General features: G+C 36.5%; 1 protein-coding gene across 6 annotated transcripts in view; it reads left to right on the top strand.

Annotated features, from left to right (window-relative positions):
• LOC103696391 (endoribonuclease Dicer homolog 4) overlaps positions 1-17,790 on the top strand; it is a 79,782-nt gene that overhangs the window by 61,321 nt on the left and 671 nt on the right. For 3 of the 6 annotated variants that reach the window (XM_088714275.2, XM_088714277.2, XM_039119128.3), the window contains 11 exons: positions 728-828; positions 2,580-2,785; positions 2,937-3,146; positions 5,809-6,273; positions 6,419-6,691; positions 11,707-12,036; positions 13,997-14,357; positions 14,481-14,592; positions 15,495-15,636; positions 16,563-16,923; positions 17,046-17,157. In XM_088714275.2, coding sequence (XP_088570401.2) covers positions 728-828; positions 2,580-2,785; positions 2,937-3,146; positions 5,809-6,273; positions 6,419-6,691; positions 11,707-12,036; positions 13,997-14,357; positions 14,481-14,592; positions 15,495-15,636; positions 16,563-16,923; positions 17,046-17,157 — 2,673 coding nt within the window. Of the gene's footprint in view, positions 1-727; positions 829-2,579; positions 2,786-2,936; positions 3,147-5,808; positions 6,274-6,418; positions 6,692-11,706; positions 12,037-13,996; positions 14,358-14,480; positions 14,593-15,494; positions 15,652-16,562; positions 16,924-17,045; positions 17,158-17,283; positions 17,632-17,790 lie in introns of those variants that run through there. The other 3 variants (XR_015974679.2, XR_015974680.2, XM_088714276.2) reach the window with 3 other exon arrangements.

The following is a 17,790-nucleotide window of genomic DNA, read 5'->3' as shown; positions in this document are numbered from 1 at the left end:
TACACACACATAAAAAGAGAAAGAGGCAGCCTCTTTTTGATGTTCCATTCAATGGAAATAAATTTGGAGGAACATTTTGAGACCCAAACATTAAGTAGCTATGATTTTTTGTTTCTTGTATGTCTTGGTTTGTTGAAATCTTAGTCTTAAAGATATATAAGCCTTCCTAGAAAGTATGGAAGTTCGATAAGGGTGGTGTATTGTGTTTTTGTGTAATGTTTGATTGTGAATTCTTTTTCTTTTTCTATGTATATGTATATTATGTTTTCATTTGTTTTTTGGGTAGTTTTGTTTACATGCTAGTTATGTAAATCGGGGTATTTTTAAAGTTGATGGGATGACAAATGTTACTTTTAGTGTATTTTAAATCCTTTGTGTAAGTGATCTGATTTGGTGTTATCCTCCATAGCTGATGTTGTCTTGAGGGAATAAGCTTGGATGTTATTGTTGCTCATAGATACAATGGATAGACCACCTAACAGGCGCATTTAATGCATAAAGAGAGAAACTGTGGTGTTTTTGCCGTACAGGCTAATGTTTATGATGGTGTCCTTGGGTCATTGGATTATGAGATTCTTTGTATCTTTTATATTGTTTAAATTGCTCACTATTGTAAATCCTTTTTTTCTTTTTTCTTTTTTTAAATTCGCTTCTAATGTTTCTACTATTCTTGTAGCATTAGAGTAGTCTGAATATTGTCTAATACTGCTATGGCTGTTAATATCAGGTTTCGTATTAGGCTATCGTACTTAGAACAACCATTTTTGAAGGCCAAACAACTCTTTTCGTTGCGTAACTTACTCCATAATCGATTACAAGAGAGTACAGGTAACAATCACCTTGAGGCATGTTGTTCATTATTATTTACTAGTTTCATTTTATTTGTAGCCTTTTGTTTCTGCAGTTTGCATAGAAAGTACCATCCCATCATATTTTCTTCCATATGTTGAGTGCTTCTCAATATTTAGCTTCAACTACTCCTGAAACTGTTAAATTATGGATTCTATTGATAAAGTATGATAAATACTTCCTTTGAAATATTTTTGGTGCTCTCAGCTTTGACACCTGTATAGCATCTATGATATGGGTGCCCTTGGCCGATTCAGGTGTACCATATTGACTTTGGAATGGTACCATAACAATGTTGAGGCTCGGTACACCCTTGTACCAACACATAGTACAACTGCCATCTTGACTGAAAGTGTACCATTTGTTGTATGGAACTATTCTTTAGAGATTGCTTTTATACTTCGTACTTGTTCAATTCTGGCAACATCAATATTTGTTTGTAGCAGGGATTGTTGTGCTGGAATCGGGTCCTGGACCGGTTGCACGATGGCACGTGTCGATACGTTCCCATGCCGTTCTGTGTCAAGCCCGTAGGGGGAGAACGGGAGAGAGGATAAGAGAGAGAGAAGGGGGAGAGAGGAGGGTGGCGGAAGGCCGAGGAGCTGTGTGGAAGGGGCGGAGGAGGGGCTCCGCCTTTGGATTTTCTGTTTCATTCGAAATAGGGGTTCTAGAGGGGGCCTCTTGTAATTTTCGAAATTTTTAAGTGAAGTCGGCAAGCCCCTCTGAGGCTCCCTCCGAGATCCCTGTCTTCGAAACAGGAAAATTGGAGGCGGAGCCCCTCCTCAGCCCCTCCGCGCGGCTCCACGGCCCTCCACGACCCTCCCTCTCTCTTCCTTTTTCTCCTCTCCATCGCTCCCCTGCTTTCTCTCTTTTCCTCTCTTCTCCTTCTCCTTCTCCCCTTTCGTCGCCGGTTTTTTGTTTTGGTCGCGGGAACCGTTCTAGTTCGCCGCCAATACAACTTGGTATGCTCTAAACCAGGCGGTTCGGGATGGTTCCGCCGACCATGGTTTGTAGGGATTGTTTCATTAGCTCGGTATCCTTATCAAAAACACACCAACGTGCGAAACTTATCTGCAGTTTGCTATTAGTTTGAGGGGTGCTAGGGCTGCCATTATATCATGTATCTTGTATACAAATATTGTGGCACTAAGCATGAAAGGTGAGTCTATTGGATCTTAGTGGTTGTAATTTGCAAAAACTAAAATGCCTAATAGTCCAAAAATCAAATGCTTTTCAGCTTATATGGTCTGTAATCTGTGCATCGAGTAGTTAAAATCAAACAATTTTGACCTGTAGATACAGTTATCTGATTTATGATTTAACTGAACACGTAATTGTTTATACTTTATATGCATATTGATCATGGTTGATGAGCGTAGCTTTTGTGCTCAATGGTAACAGTTAGGTACATCCAACAAATTTATCTTTTGGTTTTAGGCTATCGGCAATTACAATTTTGCTACTTATTTCAGTCGTCAACTGGGTCTTTGCCTGGCATGGGTGTTGAACCAGTCCTAGTGATTCCTGTAAGAATATATTTCTAAATCAACTTTTTTGACTGCATATAAAAGTTTCATACATGGAAATTGTGAATTGGTTGTGATTGAGGCCTATCCAGTCTATGCTTACTTCTAGTCTTCTTATTACTCGATTTGTGATTCCCACCCCCACCCCCCCTTTTCTAATGGTTTCATATAAATGCCTACATTTTCTTTTGTTTGCAAAAGCAGAGGCCCGTGAGATGGTGGAGCACTTTGTGGAGTTACCTGCAGAACTATGTTCATTAAAAATAGTTGGTTTTTCAAAAGATATTGGCAGTTCTTTGTCTTTATTGCCTTCTTTGATGCATCGTCTGGAAAACTTACTGGTGGCTATTGAGTTGAAGGAGGTATTTCTAGCATCTTTCCCAGAAGCCTCTGAAGTTCGAGCTGACTGTGTAAAGCCTTCTTTTCCATTTGTTAATATTGGTTTTGCACTACTACTTTGTATATTTTTAATTTGATGAGTAAATTATTTTAGTCTTTTATAATGTTTTTGGTTGTATGCACTTCAAAGCCTCATTTTCTGAACCCGACAAACTTTTTTAGATTCTTGAAGCGCTCACTACAGAGAAATGCTTGGAGCGCCTTTCTCTCGAGAGATTTGAAGTTCTTGGCGATGCTTTCTTAAAGTATGTAGTGGGTCGTCACAGTTTTCTTTCATATGAAGGCCTAGATGAAGGCCAATTGACCAGGAGGCGTTCTAGTATTGTGAACAATTTGAATCTTTATGATCTAGCAATTAGAAAAAATTTACAGGTATAGTTACTTCCTATAGAATATTTCATAATTTTCATTCATATCCTGTAAAGTCAGTATCTTCTCTAAATAATATATATGCTCAAATTTTTTTTGCTATAGTAATGCACAGCTGCTTTCGCTTTTGTTTTCCAATGTCATCATCTAGAATGGAAGTGAAGGTTCTGAAAGGATTATAGTGACATCTTAATAATGTCTATAACTGCTGTACTATTCCTCCCTTCCTTTTTGAGCTCATCAGAATTTTGTCATGCTTTTTTTTCATTTTAAAGTCTTAAAGTATAATCCCATATTACTTCCAAACTGCACTAAGTTAATCCTCTTCTGCCCTGGCTTATAATGATAATTTGATAATGATTCAAATATGCTTGTAGTCCTCACAAACACATAATATGCTTTGAATTCTCTTTTACATTGTGGTTCTGATAAATATTATTGGAAACCAAGCTCCAAAGAATCACATATCGTGCCTTTATCAGTTAGAGCACAACATGATTTACATATGTTGCTATATGGTGATGACACTTGACAAGCGTGGTAAACCTTTTTGTTTTCTTTCATATATATGGATTAGTTTCAATAGCTTTAGTTTGATGAGTAGATGACAAGTATAAGCTTCTGATATACAAGCATGATTCTATATAAACCTGTCAAACACTAGCAATATTGTTAAATATTAAAAAGGTACTTTTTTATGGAAATGCATAGGGTATATTCTTAATGGAGATGGTACTCACAGAGTTAACAAACTTACCATTTCCAAACGTTAGGCCCATCAAAATCACTTATATCAATATGATGATCTACATCACAGCCTATTGATTGATATGCTATATTGTGGTTTGTTGTTGACTAATATTACGTCGATACATTTTGTTAATGATAAATAGGTTGTGTATGGTGCAGCAATGCCTCAATATGTTCCATATCATGTGGTATGGTTTGGTAATTCCTACTAGCACACATTAACAACTTAAACTGGAACTTTTAATGTTATGAAACCTACCTGAAGTACAAATAACAGCTTCATCTGAAACTTTGTTATTGGACCTATAGACCTAAAAGTGCAGATTGTAACTAATATTATCTGTTGAATGATATAAACAATGACATAAATGTAAAATTGTGCATCTCCAGTTTAAAAAAAAATGGATACACATAAGACTATGAACTGGGATAAAACCTAATAACCTATCCAGTTCTTCAAATGATGATGATTAATGATGATGATTGGGGATCTAGAATAGGTCAACATCATTATATACTCCTTTAGTTTTGTAGCAGGAAAATAAACTCTAAATGACAATTGAGAAGTTTCCTTAATCCATGTTAATTACACATTTTCTCCAACCAAAACTTAAAGAGAGCTTGCAGCTAGGGTATGCATTAAGAAGACGGATAAGAAATCAGTGTGATGTAGATTATTTATTGGAAGGAATAAAATAATGGAACCAAATGGAATAAACCTTTTCCCTATATGCTTGACTATACAAATCCAACTAACTGTTATTAATGTCAGAAGAACTGGATAAAAGATGTGGGGATTTGTGAGCCATTTTATTCTAGAAAATTTATGAATATTTTTTACTCTTTACTTCAAAATGCTGTGTTTGCAGTTTTTATTTTCATACAAAGAGACTTGGTAGTTAGAGGTAACTACCAGGTTTTTTTTGCTCTGCTTGATCTCATTTGATTTGCATGTATAATAGAGAATTTACAACTATAAACAAGCATCATAAAATAATTAATGAATCATTTCTTTATGCAAAAATGTTATTTAGCATATCTTGACTACTGAATCATTTCTTAATCTCATTGGAGAATTAACAAAATCAGACATTTCTGAATATCTAAATGTACCTCTGGGTCACCTTATTAAAAGAATTCATACTATTCTAGACATGGTTTTAAATACTAGCATTGAACCCTGCATCATTTTTCCATTAGAATAGTACGATACTGATATTGACGGTATGTATTGAAACTAACAGCTTCAAAAATATGAAAACTGTTGGCATGCACTAGTACGGTTGGTATAGTACCATCTGTGTGCCAATACGGACCAATATCGACGAGTACTGCTGGTGCATACTGGTACACAGGGTTTGGGCATCTTGGCAACCATATTGGTGCTAGTTTCACATCAGAATGGTGTGGTGCTGGTCGTATTGCCCTGTTCCGCCACACATGGTAAAGTTGTTGAAAGTTATTGTTATGCTTTATGATTACGTGAAAGTTATTGTTACGCCACACATGGTACTGAAGGCCCCGTAGGTTTCTTTATGCTCTACTTTTTTTTTGTTCTGAACTCGCACCCATGTATTTTAGGATATCATTTTAGTGAAGTTTTTGTTACTGATTGGGTAATTTTATGTCATTATTTTTTAATTCTTATGCATTGTTGTCAATATTTATGAGGTATTTCTTGCTGTTAGGTTTACATACTTGCATTTTACCTTCTTTAAAAGCATGCTATAGGCATTCTTTCTTGTACAGTGTGTAGTTTTAGATTATTGCAGATCTTAGATGCTGGTGTTATGAAATCTATAATTTTGAAAAAGCAACCTTTAGGTTTTCATATAAGGATGCTATGCTGCATCAAGATTTGCCAAAAGTTGGATTTCCATCCGTATCTTGAAACTTGTCCTTTTTTTATTTTCAGGTGTACATACGTGATGAATTGTTTGATCCAGCTCAGTTCTTTGCACCAGGCCGTCCATGTACAGTTGTGTGTAATGTGGACACAGAATCAACAATACATCAACGGGGAACTAATACTAAGACAGATGGAGCAGAAGCCACTAATGTGAAATGCACCAAATCCCATCATTGGCTGCACAGGAAAACCATTGCAGATGTTGTGGAAGCTCTTGTTGGAGCATTTCTTGTTGAGAGTGGATTTAAAGCTGCAATTGCATTTCTTCGGTGGATCGGGATTCAAGTCGATTTTGAAGTTTCATATGTTTATAGAGCTTGTGAACTAAGCAAGAGCAATATGTCGCTCATTGATGATACAAATGTTGCTAAGCTTGAGCAATTGTTAGGTCATACATTTCAGTACAAGGGCCTTCTTATGCAAGCATTTGTCCATCCTTCTTATAATAAGCACTCGGGAGGATGCTACCAGGTTAGTATTTCTAGTGAGAAACATATTCGATGTTGTCATATGAAAATTAATGTGTAATTTTTCTGGGTAATTTATTTTAAAAAGGCTGCAAACATGGCAAACTCACAATGATAGTTCTTGTTGTGCCTTTCTGCTTTCTAACCAGAAGTTGGAGTTTCTCGGAGATGCTGTCTTGGAGTACTTGATAACGTCGTATCTCTATTCTGCTTATCCAGATCTGAAGCCAGGTCAAATAACTGACTTAAGATCGATAACTGTCAACAATAACTCCTTTGCACATGTAGCGGTGTGGCAATCTTTGCATAAATATCTTATAAAAGATTCAAACAGTCTCACTGAGGCAGTCACCAAATTTGAGAGTTTTATTCAGTTACCTGAATCAGAAAGGGACTTGCTTGAGGAACCAGCATGTCCAAAGGTTTTTCCCTTTTTCTTGGAGATTTTATGTTTATTTATAGTCAGTCTGAGTTTTTTTTTCTTTTATTGCTATTTATGTAGTATCGATATCTTATAAAAAAGATTTTTCAAACAAAAAATCTTGCAAAACCTGAATGATTTTAACAACTATGCATTATATGGAAGCAACCTGTATGTAATATAATTAGACATGCCAGAAATGTTTCCTCCTGTCTTTTTCTTAGTCCCTTTTTTCCCCCCAACTTTCTTCTATGTTAATTCAGCGTTTAGATTATCTGATTCTCCAATCAGAACTATCTCAGTCAGATGAAAATACATTTAGGTAGTCGTACCAGCTATAGGGGAGAACCTAGAGGAACATGTTACCTGAAATGCTATCCAATTCTCTATATGCTATACCTTGGATCTTATAAGGATTCTTTAGAAATGGGAGGGCCTTAATATGATTGCAAAGGAACTTATACGAAGTTGTTCTTGAAACTGATTCGAATCTATTGCAAAAATTCTGGAAGATGCATTAGGAGAAAGATACAAGAAATAGTTTGAAATGTTTTTAGCTTCCATATCTGCATGATTTTTTGCATAAATTTTGTGATTTCTAGCTATTTGTATATTGGATGACCTTAATTAAATAATGGCTATAATAGAATAATCATGGCAAAAAATTAAACTTGACTTCCAGCATGACTTATTGATTTGGGTCATTTTGGATTGATGTCAACTGAGCCAAATCAGAAATGGTTGTCTTTTAAATTTTAAAAAGCATTTGGGGAACAAATACATTGTAAGAAATAAAGATGTTTATTCTTATGGCTAACTCTCCTTTTTCTAAGGAAAACATTTTGAAAATTGGGAAGGTTGAAATAAAAAATTTGATACATATGATTGTTGTACAAACTGTTTAATCGATTAAAGATGATTAATTCCCACAATAAATTTTTGTTTTTAGATTTCTTTTTGTAAAGAAAGATTAGAATCCTATTAGGTGGAAGATGAATACTAATGACATGGACTTTTAGTAATTTTCTGTGCAAATCATGGCTTCATTTTTTTGATGTAAAAGACTAAATGTTTGAAAAGGTGGTTGCGGTATCTGGCTGGTCAAGGGACCGCATACCACATGTTTTGCAGGTTGCATATGCGGCTGCATGTGATTAGTATTTTTAAGTATTTTAAATAAATAAAATTTATTAAGTGCAGTAATAGAAGGTAGGCCTTGAAGCAATGGTAAGATTGCTCCATGGTGACCTAGATGTTATGGGTTTGATCCACAGAAATTGCCTCACCGCATGCTGGGAGGCTGCATATATTTGACCCTCCTTAAATCCATCAGTGGAGGGAGCTTCATACTTTGGGATGCCCTTTTATATTATGTATAATGATTGCATATTTTTATAAATAATAGTAGTATTCCTCATAATAATGTTTGGCAATTAGTTTATATTACTTAGTACTTAATTTTTAATCGCAATAACTATAGCATAATCGAAATATTGACATTTTAGTATATTTCACTGTGCTTGAAACCAATGTGTAACCCAACTGTTTCACATGGGCCTACATAAGAGTGTTCACATATGTGGTCACACAATGATAAGGGTTTGTATATGCCATCATACAAAGATAAGCAGCCCATAGTTGCCATTAGCGAATGCCAATCCTACCATCTTTTTGGCTCATAGGCAATTTGGCTGTAATGCTTCTTTCAGATGCATATTTTTCTAAAGAGTTTTCATTATTTTTGACTTTGTTTTTTTATTTATTTGAGAAACTAATCACTATTTTTTTACTGAAACCACTAAAACTACAGTAAGAAACACCCAAACATTTATTTCATTTTGAGTTGAAGCTAAGATCAGACCTCTAGACTTTATCTTAAATCTTATCCAGCGAGTGGGATTGGATATCAATCCCATACAAAGAGGAAAAGGATAGATGCTGAATAATTTGTCAGTCCAATCTGTTTTTGCATATTATATTAAAAAGACATTTGATAGATGTGTCGAGATACAAATGCTAAAGAGACTAATGAAGGGAATGCAAGACACCTAAAATGCTTATATGTTGAAAGCCATTACATGGGAGATCTCGAGATGAACTAGTTAACAACCTATTTATTTTAGAATGATAATTTTTAAAAGTTGTAACACCGCAATATTTTAGTATTTTTATACTAGGATCTTGTTTAAAGCCATCAAGAAGGTCTACAATAGTTGGTTATCGATCTACACATTTTAGATATGGTAAAATTTGAAAGTATGTAGTATGCTACGAGCATTACTAAGATTAAAGTTATCAAAACACCTAGATATGGCCTCGGGCGAAGAGCCAAATGCTATTTTTAGGAGTATGTATTCATTCTCCCCCTCTTGCTCTTTATCTCTAAGGATAAAAAAGATAAAAGGTAAATCAACTAAGAATGGGAGTGTGTTTGCCCACAAATAAAAAATTAAAAGAAAAATAGAAACATCTCATGCATACTCTTGAATCAACATGTCTATCAGCAGTGTTATAGACTTGGCTATACTCGAGTAGATCTCTACTTAGATCTGATCAGGTCTAGATCAGATGATGGGGATCCCACATCGATGATCCGAGCCGTTGGATGTGGTCTACTATTTCTAAATTGCTTCCACAAAAAATCATGTTAGTTGGAGACCTCTAGCATTTGCATCAAGTGGTGAAAAATTTGGACAGTCTAAACACGAACAATGCATGTTTTTTTTTTTTGACCACTTGATGCCTAGGCTAGGGGGTCTCCAAATCACTTAATTTTTATTGTGTAAGCAGTTGAGGGATAGTAGATCACATCCAACGGCTTGGTAAGGCACCTATCGTCTGATCTAAACCTGACTGAATCTAAGTGGTGATCCACTCGAGTGTAGCCAAGTCCATCTCTCTCACTCTTTATATATATATATGTGTGTGTATGTGTGTGTTTATGTATATGTATATATATATGTATATGTATATGTATGTATCTATACGTATATATGAAGACTTAAAAAAGCCAGTCCCAAGGCAAATTTCTTAGCCTGGTTGTTGATCGAAAAAAAAACAAAGAAAGCAAAACTGAAAGTTTCTGCATGACCTACCATGACCGGACTTCTAATCTAACACAAGCTGAAAGATCAATTCCATGGTATTTATAAGTCAGATGACTAATGAAAAAGTCACGTGAGAACGTAGAAGTCATGTCAATTTAATAAGCTACATTACCGAAGTTAATAATTGATCCATCCTAATGAACCGTGAAAATCAATGTGAAAGTAACATATAAATTAGAAATTGAAATTAAGTGTGCGATTAGACCTTTATTGTTTAGTTGGACTCCTCTTAGAGTTCCTTCCCTGTAGCTGTACCTCTCTAAGACCTTGAAAGAGGCCCCTGTTCTATTTCTGTCTTCTTTCTATATTTGTATCACTTTCTCTTGAGCACATGCTTTTTCTAAGTCACCAATTAGAAGATTCTTGTTCTCATCATGGTCGCCAACACTGGGACCTCGTCCAGTTGAACCCTGTTGAATTATTCTAGTCCTAGTTTGGCACTGCAGAACAATCTTTATTCAACTTAGGCCCATTTGGCAAAAGTAGAGATAATAGATAATGTGCAGATCTTTGTATTTTGTGTGGATTGGGCAGGTTCAGTGGCGACGTGTTACCTAGATCATTCAATTTATCCAAAATTCCCTAGATCTGACATTTAGAAACGGACAGAGGTATGGCACTTGGATCTGGCTCTATAAGAAGAAATCTTTAGATATTAAAAGGATCCGATGCTTGGACACATTCCTGCACCTGACATATGAATCTGAGTCCATGCTTATGAACGGAAACGAGACGGAGGAATGAAGAGCATTTTTGATGCAAGTTCGAATTTGTGATAAGTACAAATGGAAATGAATTGATAAAAACATTCCTGGAAAAAAATTGTATCACTTCCACTTAAGGAGTCTTGTATAGACTATAAAAATTGATCCAATTTCTACCTATTATTATGATATTATGATCAGATTGGGTACCAAAAAAATAAATGGTTTCAGGATGAAATCTGCTCTTTATGAATGAGATAAGGTGGCAACCAATGATTGCTGAATCGAACCGAACCGGCCGGTTCCGCTCGAACTGAGCCGACCGGTCGGAGACCGGGTCAGTTCTCTAATAGAAAATGATTCTGGCCCCCTAGGAGCCGGAACCTAATTGGATGTGACTGGAATCGACTAGAACTGGCCGAAACCTGCTGGAACTAGACGGTTCTGTCCGGTTCAACGAACCTTGGTGGCAACCATTATATTTACCTACCAAGTTTCCACACCTTCTGAAAGGACTTGATATCAGCATGTGGCTGTAATTTTAAGGAATCAACTTTTTTTTTTTTGCTTGTTGTTTGGGAACAAGGGATCTATTGCAAATTTATTGTTTGTTGGCATTCATGTACCAAAACTTGCATTACATGCTCAAAGCTGAGCAATAATACCTTGTTTAAGATAGTATGTAGAACACTCATGGTATTGTTTTCCTGCAGCATATGATCTTTTCCTTCACACACTTTTATAGTTCCACCCTTGCCATTTTTATATTCATGAGGTCCAATCTTTATTGTTCATCTTAGGAAGTATGGAATTAATTGTATAACATGTTAAATTCTAGCCATTTTTCTGTCATCTGGCTCTTTGTTTTTAGGTTACACATGTACTCTGCATTGATCAGTCCTCATTTCGTCCTGTTATTTCTGATAGATTTTGGCTCCTTTAATCCTAAATATGTGGATAGATTATATTAATAAACAAATATTAAGTGAGTATGTATTTAAGCTGAAGTAATCATTTGCATCAGACTGTTCAGGCATGGATCCACAGGAGCAGTTGTTTCCCAAACTTGTCACTTTTCTATACTATGCTTTTTCCTGGTTTTGCTTTAACATCTTCATTCTTTTATCTGTCCTAAAACTATTTTATGCTTTCTATGTGGACAGTGGACTAATGGATTATTTCTGCTCTGTACCATAACAACACAGGTACTTGGTGACATCATTGAATCTTGTGTAGGTGCTGTACTTTTGGATACAGGATTCAATTTAAAGCATGTTTGGAGGTTAATGCTCACATTCTTGGAACCGGTCTTAAGTTTTTCTAGCTTACAGCTTAACTCTGTTAGAGAACTCCGAGAACTCTGTCAATATTATGATTTTGAGTTGAGACTTCCAGATCCAATGAAAATAAAAGAAGGCTATCTTGTCAAAGTAGAAGTGGATGCAAAAGGTAACCCTTTGACTTGCACTGCAACTAACCAAAACTCGAAAGCTGCCAGAAGAATGGCTGCACAAGAAGCACTTTCTAAACTGAAGGTAAGCCTATTGGAGCTGTCCAGCCTTCCGGTTTTGTTAATTTTATGTAAAACTGATATCCCTATTGATATCCCTATACTTGTCATTAGAATCTTGACTATGTGAAGCTGCTAGATGTTTGAACTCTTAGGACTGTTGAAGCTGCTATAGTCTATCAATCTTGTTCTAGTTGTCAGTCTTCCACATTACTTCAACAAGTCATCATCTAACAACTTTAAGCAATTATATTGTTCTCTAAATTCTGTAAACATGCCCAATTGCTCTTATGATCAAACCTGAGCATATATAACTGAGCAAGTATACCTACTTGCGACTTCCTGACATGACAGTGACTGGATGTTGCTTTTAAAATCTCATATTAAGGCAAAACATTTGATGCCTACATATTTAGGGAGAAAGGAAACAATTATATAGGAGATCCATGTAAGTCTGGGAAGATGCAATTTGAAGTTGCAAGACTTGATAATCCCACACTCATCTTGCATAGAAGGTACTGCAGGGACAAAAATCACATGTTTTGCTGATATTTGTCAATGTGGATTCTAGAAGTGCTGACATTCATATACGACTCTTTTGTTGCGTATTCAAGCAGAAATCCGATCTCGGCTGGGGAATCTCCTGATTGTATAATTGTCTCTTATAACAGATTGTTCTTATGACTCTGAAATTGTTTAAATATTTTTACAAAATTAGGGCATCTCGAGTTGTGATCTTCTATAGTTTAGGGCAGAATTGGAGAGATCCAATCTCTCGATCACAGCCGCCTGTGTTTTGTGTAATGGCTGTGTCTAAGAGGCTTCATCAGTGTCATCCACCTCTCAACTCTCTCTCTCTCTCTCTCCTGCAAACAGTAGTTCCTATCTCTCTCCTGGAAAGAATAGTTCCTAAGGTGGAAGCCATTATCATGCTCGAAACCTCCTTATTAGTTAAAAATATACTTCTACTGCTAATCACTGAAAGAGAACACCATATATTCTACTGGCTACAGTGATCTTTAATCAGATCTCAGCTCCTCTTCAAGTGCACTTTATGTGTCCATATCGATCTGCTTGCTTCAAATGATAAATAAAGTCAAATCCCAGTAGAAAAATCTTATGAGCACCATTGATGTTAAAGATTTATGTGTTTACTGATTTGAGTGCAGATCATCAAAGAAAATTCATAGTCAATGTTGCAGCAATCAAATTATAGCGAGTCATGAGATAAATCGATGAATGTGGATGCCATCTATAAAGCCCTGACAATGAAGAAAAGAACTCATGAAACAAAAGAGCAACTCATCAAATACAATCCTATAGGTGAATTGCAACCCAGCTTACTCTGTCTACGACCTTTACAAGTTTTCATTTCCGATTTCCTAATTCACTGCACTAACTGTCAACTAACAACCCTACAAAGGTTGCAAGGTTTCCGATTGGTTTTGCCATAAACTGCCAATACAGTATAATAGAATATTCCTGAAATAGGTTATAGACCATCATCTATGACTGTCAACACCCTTTCTTTATCTGACTTCAAAATCCTTGTGTTTGCTCCCTTTAACTTGAATCAGTTTTGCACCGAAGAATCCTGGCTTGACATTTTCTATTTGCTTCCAACTGGGTTGTCATTGTAATATGTAATTGTCATAAAAAATTCTCAATAATATGTTTCCGAATTTAGCTTCTTTTGTGAATAAATTAAATATGACTTGTGGCATGATGTGGACTTTGAATCATGAGACAGCATGTCTCTCGAGTTTGATTCTTTCTCTATTCACAGAAGCCTGATCCTGAACTATTATTTAAATGTCAAAAGAAAACTTTTTTTGGATTTTGTTGGCCGCATCCACACCCGTAGGGTGTGAGCCGCTGTTGTACCAAAAAAAAAAAAAAAAAACTTCTGTAAGCTGAAATGTCAAATTTATGTTCACTGATTCGTTTTGGGATGACCTGCTGTAACAATTGATGTGAATGTGCAGGCTCTTGGTTACAAGCACAAAAGGAAGTCACTGGAGGAAATTGTGCAGTCAACTCGGAAGAAGAAAGCAGAACTTATAGGCTTTAATGAAGAGCCCATGGTAATAGAGAATGCTGGTTCCATTCCACTGGGGAAGTTACAAATTCAGGAGTTAGAAGAGACTCCACCTATATTTGATCTCCAAGAGGCAGGAGAGTCTTCTTCATTTTCCATTAACAAATCTTCCATTCCGTCAAGAGCAGAAGGAAGACCTAAGGCTGAGAACAGTGAAGCTTGTCACAGAAACAAAAGCCAACATGATCCAATGAGAGTGCATCATGTTTGGACCGATGGAGCAGCTGAGAATCAGAGGGAGATCAATGGTATATTACATGGATTGTAGTAGTGTTGGAATTTTTCTTTTTTTCCCCACTGGAACATGCTGAATATGTGTATAGCGTTAATGTAGAAAACTATCTTTATTAATGTTAAATTTTATCCTGTAGGTGCTTTGGGTCGCAAAATGAAGTCAAGGCTGCTTGAGATCTGTGTTGCCAACTGTTGGAGACGTCCTTCATTTGAGTGCTGCAAAGATGAAGGACCAAGCCACCAAAGGATGTAAGCTCCATAGTAATTCTTGCAGTCATTTCCTAATAAAGCTGCTCTTCTCTTTTCTATATAATATATGATAGCTTTCAGAATGGATAGACTATTTTTTTCTGAAAAAAAGCTGCTCATTTCTTTTTATTATTCTGCACATTCCGGAGTCCAATCCTGCCATAGAAGAGAGAATTTTTTATTATTCTGATAAGATCTGGAACCCTTTTGAACATTGCCACCATCATCAGTCATCTTTCGCTTCCTTGTCTTAGAAGCAGATTCTCACTGGTTCATCAGATCCTCAGCTATCTTGGGAGCTCCACCCTTGCTCTCGCAATGACTCCCCCTCAAAAACACCCTTAATTAGTTTTTTGGACTCTCTCTTAATTGCATTTTGATTCCATTGAGGATAATATTTAATTATGCCTTTTTCAATTAGAAAGTCAGGCTATAAAGGACAACTTGCAAGATAAGGCTGATCACAAAGGCTTCTGTCCTTATACTAGTGTTTTAATGTCCCTCTCTCTCTCTGTGTGCGCGCGCGTGTGTGTGTATGTGAATTTTGGATCCATTTGGAATATACTCTGTAGAGCCTCTGTTGTCAAATTTACCATTGGGTATCCACTGTTGTTGTTGGGTTTCCTCTATTTTCTCTACCATGACTTGATTCAGTTTTTGGCTGTGCTAGAAGACATATCTGACTGCCTCTACAATCAATGTGTGTGTGTGTGTGTGTGAAGTTAGAATCCTTTAGAAAGATATTCTCTAGAGCCAGTGATGTCAAATTTAGCGTTGGGCATCTACTGTTGGCGTTGGGTTTCTGTCATTTTTCCTGTCTGATTAAGTTTTTTACAGCAGTGCTGGAACATATATCTGACTGCCTCTACAAATCAATCAGTCACTGATCTGAAACTGTGCAGGTTCACTTACAAGGTTACTGTCGAAGTTGAAGGAGTTACCCCAACACGCCTGGAGTGTTTTGGTGAAGCAAAGCCACGAAAGAGAGCCGCAGAAGATCATGCTGCAGAAGGGGCCTTGTGGTGTCTCCAGCAACTTGGATATGTAAATAAGCCCTAAGTATTGTCATTATGCTTAACATTTACCATCATTTTCACAATCATTTTGTTCTTCCCTTGTTCTTGGAGCAAAAATATGACTAGACTAACACACAGCCCATCCAACCATGAATATGCAGCTTTTCAGCTCCAGTTTTCATATCATTGTTGTACATAATGCCAACCATAGATGAGATGAGGCTCTTTTTGTGCCTTATGTATATTAAAATACAGCAGGGTTTGCCAGAATTTAAAACAACTTTTCAAGAGCTATGTGTACAAAAAAAAAGTTCCTTTTAAGAGTACTCATTTGTAGCACACTAAAAGTGTAATTTTGGAGGTTGCCCTTTTGGATATGCTTGTTCTGCGAGTGCAAATGTTTGAGCTCTGTTAAATGACATAGGAATGGAAGTCATTAGAATGCATGTACTATATTTTTGTGAAACAGCTGCAAGCTGGCTACCGACCCTTCTTATGCTGCTAGATATTCTGTTCTAGTTCTACCACGAACCAAAATACCTGTTTCTCAAAGCTTCCTACACGGTTAAAGCTGAACAATAAAAGACTAGAAAAGTGAGCATTAACAAGTAGAATGATGCGGTAGCCATGCTATCAGCCGTCTGACGGAATAGATGTCGTCTTGGGAGAAACCAGCTAATCTCAAGAATTTGAGGCTAAAATTTTCAATCAACTCAAAAATTTGCCATACTATTTGAGCTAATCTGAAAAATATTTGTTCGGCAACCACTTAATCTGAAAAATTTTCAACCACCTCTATTTCTAATTTAATCATGAGGATTATTCTGGATGTTTTTGGAGAAAAAGAGGACATGTTACATAATTTCTGAAATCTGAAATATCAAATTTATATTCACTGATTGTATATCTTTCGTTTTGGGATGACCTGCTGTAACAATTGATGTGAATGTGCAGGCTCTTGGTTACAAGCACAAAAGTAAGTCACTGGAGGAAATTGTGCAGTCAACTCGGAAGAAGAAAGCAGAACTTATAGGCTTTAATGAAGAGCCCATAGTAATACAGAATGCTGATTCCATTCCACTGGGGAAGTTACAAATTCAGGAGTTAGAAGAGACTCCACCTATATTTGATCTCCAAGAGGCAGGAGAGTCTTCTTCATTTTCCATTAACAAATCTTCCATTCCATCAAGAGCAGAAGGAAGACCTAAGGCTGAGAACAGTGAAGCTTGTCACAGAAGCAAAGGCCAACATGATCCAGTGAGAGCGCATCATGTTTGGACCGATGGAGCAGCTGATAATCAGAGGGAGATCGATGGTATATTACATGGATTGTAGTAGTGTTGGAATTTTTCTTTTTTCCCCACTGGAACATGCTGAATACGTGTATAGCATTAATGTAGAAAACTATCTTTGTTAATGTTAAATTTTATCCTGTAGGTGCTTTGGGTCGCAAAATGAAGTCAAGGCTGCTTGAGATCTGTGCTGCCAACTATTGGAGACGTCCTTCATTTGAGTGCTGCAAAGATGAAGGACCAGGCCACCAAAGGATGTAAGCTCCATAGTAATTCTTGCAGTCATTTCCTAATAAAGCTGCTCTTCTCTTCTCTATATAATATATGATAGCTTTCAGAATGGATAGACTCTTTTTTTCTGAAAAAAAGCTGCTCATTTGTAGTTATTATTCTGCACATTCTGGAGTCCAATCCTGCCATAGAAGAGAGAATTTTTTATTATGCTGATAAGATCTGGTACCCTTTTGAACGTTGCCACCATCATCAGCCTTCTTTCGCTTCCTTGTCTTAGAAGCAGATTCTCACTGGTTCATCAGATCCTCAGCTATCTTGGGAGCCCCACCCTAGCTCTCGCAATAACTCCCCCTCAAAAGCACCCTTAATTAGTTTTTTGGACTCTCTCTTAATTGCATTTTGATTCCATTGAGGATAATATTAATTATGCCTTTTTCAATTAGAAAGTGACAACTTGCAAGAAAAGGCTGATCACTAAAGCTTCTGTCCTTATACTGGTGTGTTAATGTCCCTCCCTCTCTCTCTCTCTCTCTCTCTCTCTCTCTCTCTGTGCGTGCGTGTATGTGAATTTTGGATCCATTAGGAATATATTCTGTAGAGCCTCTGTTGTCAAATTTAGCATTGGGTATCCACTGTTGATGTTGGGTTTCCTCTAT

The sequence above is a fragment of the Phoenix dactylifera genome, chromosome 18 (assembly GCF_051530095.1).
Source record: "Phoenix dactylifera cultivar Ajwa chromosome 18, Ajwa_hap1_PhDact_Kaust_v1.1, whole genome shotgun sequence".
Lineage (NCBI taxonomy): Eukaryota > Viridiplantae > Streptophyta > Magnoliopsida > Arecales > Arecaceae > Phoenix > Phoenix dactylifera.
The sequence above is the reverse complement of the archived record's forward strand: the minus strand, read 5'-3'. Positions and strand labels throughout refer to the sequence as shown.